This window comes from Poecilia reticulata, chromosome 18 (genome assembly GCF_904066995.2).
Source record: "Poecilia reticulata chromosome 18, P_reticulata-male-v2, whole genome shotgun sequence".
NCBI lineage: Eukaryota > Metazoa > Chordata > Actinopteri > Cyprinodontiformes > Poeciliidae > Poecilia > Poecilia reticulata.
In genome coordinates, this window is record NC_088847.1 from 7,678,589 (window position 1) to 7,691,257 (window position 12,669).

A 12,669-nucleotide genomic window follows, 5' to 3' on the forward strand; every position below is an offset into this window, starting at 1 on the left:
ACCCCAATGGAAACAAACTAGTTTCTTTTAATTTTATTACAAAAACAAAAAACAGATTTTCAGAATCAACAGTACATCTATTCTGATGCAACAAAAAGGGAAACGTAGGACAAGTGTGAGGAGGATGGTGTGTGATATGTGTGTGTGTGTATGTGCATAACTACATCCGTTTACAAAGCCCATTAGAAAAACAAAAACAATCAGGAAAGGTGAATTTCTCCTGCTTGTTATCACATTTTCATAAAGAGGAAAAAGGAGAAAAAAATGAGATGAAGAATCACAGGTTTCTCAGTTTTCATATAAAAACACTTTGCAGAGGGGATGACAGGCCATCTTTTATTATCCATCATATTAAGAAACCAATTTTATCTTAAACAGAAAACAACTTGCAATAAAAACCCATGAAAACACACACACACACACACAAAACCAAAAATAGTAGCTGGCTGAAGAATCGGGAATGAACATGATGAAAAGCTGTTGAATGAAGTGTGACTGCTGGTTCTTTCATCGTCACGAGTAACTTCACAGACCCCCCAAAAAAAAGGACGAAGAAAAATGGGGGGAGACCTTCTACGTCTATGTACAGATCATTTGTCTGAGTGTGTGTGTGTGTGTGTGTGTGGGATTTTGTTAAAAAAAAAAAAAAAAAAAAAAAAAGCCAGGGAGGGGATAAAAGGAAAATGGCGAGAGGGTAAAATGGGTTTGGCAGTGTGTGTGTGTGTGTGAGAGAGAGTGTGTGTGTCAGTTTAGGACCGCCGCTTCTTTTTACTGCTGGGAGGAGCCGATGAGCGTACCTTCCTCTTCCTGTTGGAAGTGTCCTCGTCTTCATAGTGACTCTCTTTGTCAGCTGCAGAACGGAAGGAGAAACCAATTACCTCGACGACTGAGGAAGATTAAAAACAGTCGCAGGATTACGCCACAAATGACTTTTCTTTAACCATTCAGCCCAGAAAACGGTTTGCAGTCTTGTTACTAGAACAACCAATCTTTCAATCCTGCATTGATCAGAAATCGTTGATCGTTTCAGCCTCAGCTGTTCGCAAATATTTGATCTTTCTGACACTGCAAGAGAATCTTCTGTACTCGGCATCAGTGACCGCACCGAAGAGTGTGACCAGACTCCATTTGTGAGTTTCCAACAAGTCGATCAAGGTGAAAACTGGACGATTGTGGTCAACAGTCTCCATCTTGGTGTGTCTCTAAACAGTCTTCATTTGGAAAACGGATCTCATTTACCTGAAGTTTAAAAGAAGTTGTAAAGCTTTAAAGGATTTTGATCTTTGCTGTCATTACAGCACAGGAAGTTAGGGAAATATTCAAAGACTGTAACCTGACCTAAAGATGACCAACAATCAAAAGCAACTACACTGCACAGACACAAAACCTTACCAAGTCATTTTGGTTTAGTTTCTAGTGCAAATATCTTAGTGGACTTGAAATAAAACAAAACTAACTTACAAGCAACTTTTCAGCAAGATCTAGGAGTTTGTTTTAATATTGATCAAAAATAAATAAGGGATAAATGAAATAATCTGCCAGTGGAACATGTACTGGACCAAAATTACTTGGTAAAAGTTTGTGTTTTTGCAGTGTGATCGCCATGGAAACCATGTGCAGACACAAACCTTTCCTGGCCTCCTCCTCCAGCTCGTCCCAGTCTTTGCCGCTCTCCTCCTCGCTGCCCAGTGAAGCGCTGTAATCTGCAGCCAGACAGGAAGTTGAGTTCAACCATGCCTTAGAGTGGCGAGACGAGCCTTGACCAAAACGTGGAGCAGGAGTATCGTACCAGAGTCTTCTGTCTCCGAGCTGTAGTCTTCGTCGCTGTCTTCCTCTTCCTCCTCTTCTTCGTCGCCAGATGGGTTGAATGTTTCGTCCTCCATCTCGGACTCCGAGTCTTCCTCTGCGCCGCTTCCCTAGAACAAAAGGAGGATGTGTGGATGAAGTCAATAAAACCCAAAGGAAACTAGAATTTTCTCCCAAAAAGTCTAAACAGTTCAATATTATCTTGATTGTTGCCTCATATATTTAGACATATTTTATAACTTGAGTAATGGTTATTCTAGTTATTTTAGAATTGCTTGTAATGTCTTCCCATTACAAATTAGTGCAAAACTTTTGTTGATATTCTGCTAATGTCGAAAAAACACAGTTTCGCAATTGAGGTGTTTTTATAAAATAAGAAACAAAATTAAGATCACAGGTGAATAAGTTTGTTCATGAAGTAAGTCATTAAAAACATGATCCTTCAGCCACTTCCTGATGTCACTTCCTGTCGTTTCTGTCAGTAGTAACATTCGGTTGTTGATTATGTGACTCATGTGAAGTGGAAAAAAGTATCTCCAGTGAAGTTTTGCTAAATGAACCAACTGGCTTTGGATGAAGCCAACACTTCATCCAAGTTTTTTTCTTAATTGTCTTAGTTCCATAAAGTACATTTATTTAAGTCAAAATTGCACAATTATAGAGTCAATAGAAACGCAGCTACTGTTGTGCCTTTGTACAATTATAATAAAGTAAGTCTGAATACAAGTACTAAAGTGAATCCAGTCTGTTTTAATCACTAAAGCTCACCTCACTCTCTGGGTCTAAGAACGACCAGCCTCCCTGCTCAAAGAAACCCTCTGGATCGTCTACAATGGTCTTCATGATCTTGGTCCAGTTCAAAGACTGGACTCCTTCTGTGTACTTGATGTCACACGAGCTGAAAAAACACACAAAAAGAAAATGAGTAAAAAAGTGAAGAAAATAAAAAGATCTGCTGTCAACTGAACTGCGTCGTACTTGAGCCACTCCTTGATTGGGTCCAGGGAGTTGACAGGCACTGCGTTGATCATGGTGACCTTTTTGCTGTAGTCCTTGTAGACGATGACGACGTCGAAGTTCTTGAGGTGGAACTGAACGCGCTCGAAATGGACAAGCTCCACCTCGTCGAGAGTCACCACGAACGGCGGCTAAAAGTAGATTTTTTTTTTTTTTAAAGGGGCGGTATTATATATTTTTCAGGCACAAAGCGCCATTTTATAGCACAATCAAGTAACTGTTAGCTTCAGTTGTTAGAAGTAGGTCCTATAATGAGATGCTCAGTTTTATCAGGTGTTTGCTAATTGCTGCTGGCTAGTCTGAAGGAGCTGAGAAGGGGAATGGGAAGCCAGAAACTTGGACACTGCAACTCCGAGGAGGAGTTTCGTCCTCGAAGGTGGGGCTTGGTCCAGCCAGGTGTTCTGCAAGGTTGTCATGGAGTGTACAAGATTTCTCAAACATTTATAAAAGAATCAAGGCAACACTCCATGTATGTTATTGATGAGGGAGTATCTTCATAACATGGTGTAAAGGTCATAAAAGTTGATTTTACATGATACTGCCCCTTTAAGAAGATAAGAATTAGATCTCAAAACTTCCAGTGTTCTCACCCATTCTGTAACGTTGATGAGGGAACTGGATGTTGGCTGTAATAAGCAGGTACTCCTGTAGGGGGCGCCCTGGAACCTGAGGACATACATCTGTTAGCACACCTCCTTGTTTTCAAACTAAATTCATGTCCTTTTAGTTCCCGGATCCCCGTTTCCGTACCCCAGGTCCCTGAAGGGAACCTCGAACTCCAGCTCCTCCTTCGTCAGCGTCTCCACCTTCTCGATGAAGTTCTTGAACGCCGACTTGAGCTTGTGCCTCATCTCGCGCTCCATCTGCTCGGCGTACAGGTCGTCTCTGTCGTGCATGTGTTGGTGTTTGCCCAGATCCGTGGTGATCTCCCCGACCTCGGTGTAGAACTGCACATCCGTGTGGCGCCTCTTGCCGAACATGATGGCATTCTGGGGGACAAGCCAAAAGGTCAAAGGTTAGATGTTGGTTGGAGTTGACTAGTTAGCAACCATTTTGAGATAGAATTAAAGAATGCGTGGAGGAGAAACCAACAGGTTTTTGGCAAGGAGACAACATAAGGGAAGAAGAAACAGAGTAAAGTATTTAAACCTGCTGCCTCCAACTGAACTATATTTTATAAAAACAAATTCCAGAAAAAAACATTATTGGACCCATTTTCTTCATTTTGGGTGATCTGCAAACAGCCGATACTTGCATGAGAATCGATCTTGTCTTACTTTGAAAAGGCCCGAAAATCACCACAATGTAGCAAACTTAGCAACTTTGTTACAACATTCAGCAGCTTTTCAGTAAAAAATAAATAATTAAATAAATCATATCGGCCAAGATCGAGCCGAGTAATTTTCCCAGCTCATTCTGTAACATTAGGAGTTACTAAATGTACCTTTAGGTGGAAGTGTAGAACGATGATCATCTCCCCGTCACACGGCTGGAAGATGGCGTGTTTAATGTTGTTGTAAAGAATGTCCACTTTATCACCGCGGACCGACGTAAAACGGAAACCTGAGGGGGGAACAAAGAACGACAGAACTCAGCGCCGTCCCACCTGGCTTACGTGAACCTGATCACCGCGGCTCTTCCACCCTCCCTACCGTTGGTGTGCGCCTCCAGCGAGCCCTGCATCCTCTTCTGGGCGATGTTGGGCCGGATGTAGAGGTCTTTGAGTTTGGGGTTGCTGCGGTTCAGGTTGATGACCAGCGAGTCCTGCTTCACGATGCCCTCCTTCTCCTTCTCCTCGGCTTCCCGCGTCTTGTAGCGCTTCTGGACCTCCTTGATGATGCGGAAGGCGTTCTGCAGGTTGGTGGACGGCACCGACGTGTCGCCGGGGGTCTTCAGGTTGGACGCCCGGTACGTGCTGCCAGAGGAGAGAGAGGGGCAAACACGGTCATCGATTTGAGAAAAATTTATTTTATCCAAATTTAGAAAAGCAGCAGGTTTCAAGCCTGGATTAATCGATTAATTGTGGTGAATCAATTGCTGAACTCATTGATTAATCATTAACTGGAGACTCAAACAACAATTATTTGATGAACAAACGACACATTCAGAGCAGGAATTATGTCAAAACTACAAAACATATGAATACATTTAAGATAAAGAAACTTTATCTTAAATGTAAGAGAAATATTTATGTCTGTAAATATTTTAACTTCACCTGGTTCAAATTCACAAAGGGAATCTTAATACATTTTAGGCAATAACATGCAATGTTATATTTTTTAAAAAAAAGAAACTTGTTCATTGTTCATTTACATTTTTAACGTATTTCCTAAGTGGTTAAATGAAAATTTTGCAGAATGTGGCAATTTTCTTTTTATCTGATTGTCTGAATAATCGATTACTAAAATAATCGTCAGTTGCAGCAAACAGACAGTAGAGCATTATTCTTCTGTAGAAATACTCACATTTCTTTGACAAACGTGGCGTCGGGATTGGGGAAGATGTTTCCCTCCTGTCGCCCCAGAGAGCTGCCGGGAACGTAGAAGTTGATTCTCAGGTAGGTGTAGTCTCCCTCTACAGACATGCTAATGTTCTGAAACATAAAAAAACAGACACAAATGCATGAACAAAGTGATTAGTTTTATTTTAAAAATTGCTGGAGTATAGATTATAAAGTATGAGGCTACCTTAATGGTTGCGATGTGAAACGGCGTGGCGATTCCGAAAACGGGCATGATAACCGTCTCGTATTTCTTGTCGATGTGAATCTTCATTTCCCTGATTTCCTTTTCTTTGGGCATCTGAGAGACGTTCTTGTACGACACGTTTGATTTTCTGGCTCTGGGAGGAAATAAGGGACGGTTCAGGCTTTGCATACATTCCCCACAGTGAAATTCAAAAACTATCAAGTTGAGATTTCTAACTTTTGAACATTGTTCTTATTATTTCCACACTTTGGCTCACTCTGAACTCTGGAAACACGCAGAGTGGGGAAAAATAAAAAATTAAAATCCTTATTTTCTAAAAGTTAAATCTAGAAAAATAAAATTTTCATTAATCAATAACATTGATAATCAAATGTTAATTTGATACTTGTTAATGATCGATACATTTTTGATTAATCGTGATTATTTGATTACTTTTGATTAATCAATAACATTGATTAATCAATAACATTAATCAATGTTATTGATTAATGTTATTAATCAATAATAACATTGGTTAATCCAATGGTTTAATCAATGTTATTGATTAATCCAATGGTAATTTGATACACGTTAGTGAGCAAAATCACAGATTATTGATTAATCGTGATTAATCTATTGTTTGATTAATCGAAAACATTGATTAACAAATGTTAATTTGATTAAATCAATTAATCAAATCAAATTTGATTAATCGAAGTCGACTAATTGATCTGAAGGCAAACTAGGTACATTTATGAGAGGAAGAAACGTTTCCAAAACTCACTTCTGGATGTGCTGCTCTCCTTTCTGCTCCGTCAGACGCCGCTTCGCCTCCTCGTTCAGGTTGTTGGCCAGCTCCTTCTGGTGGGCGCGCCTCTTCTCCTCAGCCGTCATCTCGTTCTACATTTCATTTGCAAAATAAGAGAAGAAAAAAAAAAATCATTGCTTAAAGGAGCCAAATTCTTTTTTTTAGGATGATAAACACAACACACATGCAGAAAACAGACTCGTATTGAGATATGTGGTGGGGATAAAAACACTTGGAAACACAGAAAACAAGTAAAAATTGATTGTTGAAATCAAAATGGCAGTCTTTCCCATCAGCAGGGTTTTTTTTAATATATATTTATATATCACTGAATCGGTTCAGCTGATGAGATTTTAGGATAAAACAATGAATACTTACCTTTCCAAGTAGCTGATAGAGTACAGAGACATTCACATCATCAGGACAGCGCAAACACTAAATCAGCAGTCAGGTGAGGAAAAACGCAGAGGTCCAAACTCACTCTGGTTCTGTCTGCCAGCAGGGCGGCGCTCCGGGCTCCCTTCCCCAGCAGCTCCTCGGCGTCGTCGCCTTCCTCCTCCTCGTCTTCTTCATCGTCGTTCTAACAAAAATAAAAAACGACTGATAAGTCTACTGGTGATTCGTTTTTCTTACTCAGAATAAAGAAAAAGATTGAAAAGAAGAGAAAACCTGCCTTCAAGAAGATGGCCACGTTCTTGATCTTTTTCTTGACAGGAGTGAGTATCGTGGCGGCCTCTTCCTGCCAAACATAACGCCCAGAATCAAATCAAACAGAAAAACTCATGATAACTTCATGCAGCAGCAATGACTTCAAAACATTCACTTTAAGGAAGTTCTATGAGATTGAGAAAAGACCTGCTTTCTCTAAAGCTGTCAAAAGGAGCCAGAATCCCCTGCGCTATAGTCCGCTTCCTGTTTTTGGAGCGACCTCTGGTCCGCTTGGCGTTCGCATTCGAACCGCACCATAGTTCACTTCAACCGAACCGAAACGGAAGCAGAGTTCGCCTTTTTGGGAGTTCTTTTTATTACGCATTCACAGCTATCCAAACGTAATGGACTTTCTAGGCAACCGAACCAGAGTTCAACTAAAGCAGACTAAACAAGGAACAATTTAAGGATTCGTAGACGTCCTGATCAACTGAGACCAAAAAAGTCACGGTCTGGATCAAACAGCCATTAAAAAAAAAAAAAAAAAAAAGACCTCACCTCATTGATTTGAACTGTGTCGCCGAGGAACAAGGCGTACTTCTGCTCGTCCTTCTTGGCATCTTTGTTGATCAGGTCGGAGAGGCCCAGGCTGATGCTCAGCACCATGCCTAATGAAGACAGCAGGTGTCAGCAAAGATGCAGTGCAGTAAAACCCAACGGTAGAGCTCATGTGCTCACCTTTTTTCAGTTTGTACTGGTTCTTAGCGTTCAACACCAGAGAGCCTTCTCTGAACTCGATGCCCATGGCAAAGCTGAGAAGAAAACACAGACATGAGCGAGTGGAAGGTGTGTGAACGCGGTGCTGAGAGGAGGCTACGCCGCTCTGCCTTTACCCCAGGTTCTTGGTCAGCTTCGCCACGAGGTCCAGCTTCTCTTTCTTCACGTACTCCAGGACGGCGCTGTAGGCATCGCAGATTTTCACGCCTTGCAGAGGAAAAGATGTCACCAGTTTACGTTTTTACTGCTTCAGCTGTAATGACCGAGAGGCTGGGAGCGTTTCCAGACACTCACCGTGTTTGAGCTCCTTCAGCAGCTCCTCCTCCACCTGCAGCAGGAAGTTGTAGTTGTCCTGCATCTCCTGAGAGGGGTCCACCATGAGCGTGCGCACCAGGTTGGAGCAGTAGGACTTGTAGCGGATCCCCATGGCACACGTGATGGCGCCAAAGTGCATGTGGTTTTTGTCGCTGGTAAAGAGAAAACAAAGAAACGGGAAGAACTGATGGGTTAAATACTTCCTGTCGTCACGGAATTAGAAGTTGGAGAAGTTTAGTTAATTAGAAAAACAAATTTTAGCTTTCAATCAACAGCAGTTAGCAGCATCTAAGGAAAACAGGCAGGTATCCACTAGATTTGAGCGACATCTAGTGGCCTTATTCGTACACTACATCCTTCAACTCCATCGCCTTCTTTCAGTTTGTGGTTTAAGTTTAGTTCTGTCTCGCTAGCCAGCATAAAATGGCAGAAACCAATGAGTCCCTGCAGAGGGGAAGACGGTCTACCTGACGACGCTGAACTTCAGGCTGTAGTTGCCGCCGCTCTGGATGATGGGAGGGTAGCACATCTCCACCGTGGACGGGTCGGCACCACCCAGGTACTTCTTCTCCTCTATAGCTTTCTCCACCGACTCGGCTAACTTGCTGTGACGAACTTTCTGTTGAGGAGAGCAAAACAGAGGATTAAAGAGAAACGTTCAGCAGAACTACTCTGAGACTGTGTGTGAGGTGTGTGTCGATAGAGTAACAACTTAAAGCCAGAAGCATCGAATTAGGGATGTGTTTAACTTCCTACAGCTTTTATTCTACACAGGCTGTTTTTTTTGTGGAGTCCCCGGATTGAGAACGAAGGGGTTTTCCACAGTGTATTATAAGCCTGGCAGCCCGCCAGGCTTATAATACACTGGGGGAAAAGCCCAGTGCGTCTAAAGTGGCAATGTAACTCCAAAGCGCAAATTCAAGATTCAGAGCCAGTGAGGGATCAGTGTGACACACTGATGTCAACGCCGTCCATCGTCTCACCTCATCTGCGTCGACGATCTCCATGACCCGCTCCTTAAAGAACTTGGAGTAAACCTCTCCGGTGATGGCCGCTGCCTTCTTCATCAGGTTGAGCTCTCCATCCTCCTTCACCGCCATCGTGTAGGCAACCACAGCGCTGATGTCCACCTGCGCCACACAAACCCAAGCGTTGAGCAAACGACGCGTCATTTCGCCCTCCCCAGCGAGCGACTTGGCGTGTCGAACGGTGCCTCACCCTGTCCAGCCCCTCTGCGGTGAGCGTGTCGTTCCAGCTCTTCATGTACTCCCCGGGGAACTTGTCCTTGCTGAACACGCCTATCGTCTTTCCCTCTTTGCTGCCCTTGATGGCTTCGATCATCTTGTCAAAGTTCGCCTTGTTGCTTTCGTTCTGGAAGAGGCGCACCACAAGAGACATGGTGGTTTGTGACAGCACAGGATTTGCAGGATACAAAAGAAAATGCACACAAATCAATGGGGTTTCACTTCAAGCTCAACAGTCTACTCTTATTATAACAGCTTATTATTGAGCAGAGTTTCTTTGAATAAAACAGTCTCTCCAGAATTTTTTTTTAATGCTCTTTGTAATTGTTGCGGCCTAAAATTACTAATTCTATGGCACTTTTTTCAAAAAGTTACTTTTTTGAAGGTGGGGGGGGGCTTTACTTTTGCCATAACACGGTCTTACAAAAGTTTTTTAATTTCTGTAAATAACCTTCCAAAAAATAAAAACATCAGTATTTTAAAACCGTTCATATCTAAAATGCAAACATTTTCAACTACCTTCTTAAAATATCACTCTTAGTACAAATAAAATCATATCCTGGGGAGTGATCAGTGCGCAAAATTTGGGAATGATGTATAAATTTACATCAATAGTTGCAAGAACAACTGTCTGTACAACACTGAGACTGTTCATAATCAAATCAAAGAATAAACTCCAATTACAAAGGAAAAAAAAAAGTCCCATAGGCATAAACCAATCAGACGGCTTTCTGTTACCTTTTCTCTGGTGAGTAGCGTGATGGGCGGCACTCCGTTAGCGTTCTCGTTGCCTTTAGTGATGGCCACCTGCTTGAGGAAATCCACTTTCTTCTTGCTGGCCAAGAAAATTATTTTGGCTTCGCAAAACACCATGATGGTGTCAGTCAACTCGTAGCCAAACAGCCAGGTCTGCAGCAACAAAAAAAAAACGAAAAAAAAAAAAAAGCACACATATGTGTGATCTGGTACAAGGACTACAGTGAAAACAGATGGGAAAAGGCTGCCACTGTCTAAAGAAAATCAACAAAACAGCTGAAAGTCAGATTAAACAAACACAACAAAGTCTAAGTAAATGAAAAGAAAAACGGGAACGGAGCTTAGACTTGAGCTAAACTGTAATTTAGAGATAAGACTCAAAGTTTGTGTTCAGGACTCTTACGTACTGCTAACTGTTGCTGATGGTGTCATGCAGGGTTTGGTTGTTGAGGCCTGCACTCACCTGTATGGCTGTGGACTTGGCGTACACGATTTCCTCGTCAACTCCCACGGAAACAACAATGGCGTCGACCTTACCGAACTCATCCTCCGCTTTCTGGAAAACACACACGGACACACACACACACAACGTGACGAAGCCGAATGATACAACTTTAGACAAAATGCTTTAAATAAAGCCAAAAATCAATTATTAAGACTGCTTGAGTTAAAATAATGGTTTAAAGTTATATGTATTGAAATACATATTCCTACTGCACATAGTTGTGGTCTTTACAGAGTGATGCTGCATTTGATTTGTGCCTAAAGTCATAGCTTGGATGTGGGAATGCCCAAGTTGAATGTTCTGGTTGGAATTTGGGAAAATAAGATGGATATTCCCAACATTGCACCAATGATGAATAGCAATACAGGTCAAGGTATTCAGGGTTTCACAGTATTATAAGCCTGGTGGCCCACCAGGCTTAGCATTTCTCATTTAAGTTTTTTTTTCTTCTTTTTTTCAAATTTTAGCATTTTTTAAGACTTTATAGTTGGTGGTCAGATCTAAATATTCCAATAACACATAATTTTCAAAAAAATGTTAAATTCAAAACCACAACGGGCCACTGGATGAATAACTTCCCCGCGCCACAACCACCAGGCTGAACGAGGTTTCTGGTATTTCTCTTTCTATTTTATTGAAACCCATTAGGGAACCTTTCACAAACAGAGGCTGCACAGTTACAATATGCTAATGTAATATAAAAGTATGAGAAGTGTTGATGAATAGCTAATATGGGCAATTTTCACCATATTCTATGAACACAGTAGACACAAAAATTTAGTTAGAGTAGCTTCTATTTTTATATTACAATTTCACAGTTCTTGGGGGCCTTTCCAGCCAGCTGACTGGCAGTGCACAGCAACAGCCGGGGTAGAATGAGTGCTGAATTACTCTATGCTGCAGACTATGAACACTCTGCTCAACCCGCCACATTCTCCTTCACTTTTAGGTAGTCGGAAAAAGAAAAATAACGAAAGGCTGCAACTTTTTTAATGTTACAACAAAACTAGCAAAAATACAGTGTAAAGTAATAAAACTGCTTTAGGGAAACCAAATGAAAGAACCCACAGTGGTCCCTGACCATGTAACTGTGATGCTGACGTTATTGAGATGCTAATTAGCCAGCTAACATTAGCATGTTGTTAACACTGGAGATGTAAACCGACAGGAACTAAATATACCTGCAGTTTGCTTAATGTCCCGTAGACCCGTGTGGACATTTTGCTGCATTTACAGAGCCTTAATGTGATTTGTTTGTCAAGGGAGCAGACGTAACACCATTACATGTTAGGTCGTTCGGCTAGCAGGCTAGCTAACGTGGTGAATGTGAGGACTGGTGTGCTAACATGAGGTAGCTAGCCACTCTGACCGCCAGATAAGACAAGAGGGTAGTTTTCAGAAAGTTGTGAGGGGGCTCTCCATGGTGTGTATCAGGGCAGCATAGCTACTACTGATGCCGTGCTGGCTTTTAGGGTCGCGGGCTCAAACACATTCACACCAACACTCGCCATAGATAAACCATGGGCTAACTTAGCGGTTCAGCAGCTCACTTTTTACAACTATAGTAAACTCCAACAGGCTCCCTGACTCCGACACGCGCGTCACATCGATAACAATCACCTTCCAGTTGCTGTATAGTCTCTTGATTCGGCGGTAGTAAGCCTCCTTGTCCAGGTTTACTGCCATGGTGAGTCCCCCTTTCTGCAAACTCCAGCTCCCGGCTTCGCCTCACAGCAGGCCGGATAACGATGACGGCGAGTGTCAACCAACAACGCACTTCTTCCCTTTCCACGCCTGCCGAGATCCAAACACCACGGAGAGATCCTGCAGCCTGCCTTACAATTTCACTGAGTTTTTTTTTTTTTTAAATCAAGCAATCGTGTAACTAAGATAAATTAGGTTATAAGCATTCTTACTTAAAATCGTGCATATTATAGTGTAATGTAAATCCTCCCCCCGTCGTAAATAACTCCTTGTAGCCCCCTCCCTTGTTTCTTCCTGCGCTCCTTTTCCCTCCCCCTTCGAGTATTAACACATCACTATCATAAACATTGCTATAAAACTACACGCAGCCTGAATGGACATTATTATAATTTATTTTATAAG

At 42.0% G+C, this 12,669-nt stretch overlaps 1 protein-coding gene across 1 annotated transcript; it reads right to left on the reverse strand.

Annotated features, from left to right (window-relative positions):
- Positions 1–345: 345 nt before the first annotated feature.
- On the reverse strand, positions 346–12,544 carry supt16h (SPT16 homolog, facilitates chromatin remodeling subunit). Its single transcript, XM_008435275.3, has 24 exons — positions 12,184–12,544; positions 10,522–10,614; positions 10,041–10,211; positions 9,277–9,429; positions 9,042–9,188; positions 8,526–8,677; positions 8,038–8,210; positions 7,860–7,950; positions 7,705–7,778; positions 7,525–7,634; positions 6,992–7,057; positions 6,800–6,898; positions 6,295–6,410; positions 5,511–5,664; positions 5,289–5,416; positions 4,476–4,738; positions 4,268–4,386; positions 3,574–3,812; positions 3,414–3,489; positions 2,785–2,954; positions 2,575–2,704; positions 1,790–1,916; positions 1,629–1,703; positions 346–850 (listed from the first exon to the last, which is right to left on the reverse strand). The coding sequence occupies exons 1-24, from the start codon at positions 12,247–12,249 to the stop codon at positions 750–752; spliced, it is 3,093 nt and encodes a 1,030-aa protein (XP_008433497.1). The 5' UTR covers positions 12,250–12,544; the 3' UTR covers positions 346–749.
- Positions 12,545–12,669: the final 125 nt, after the last annotated feature.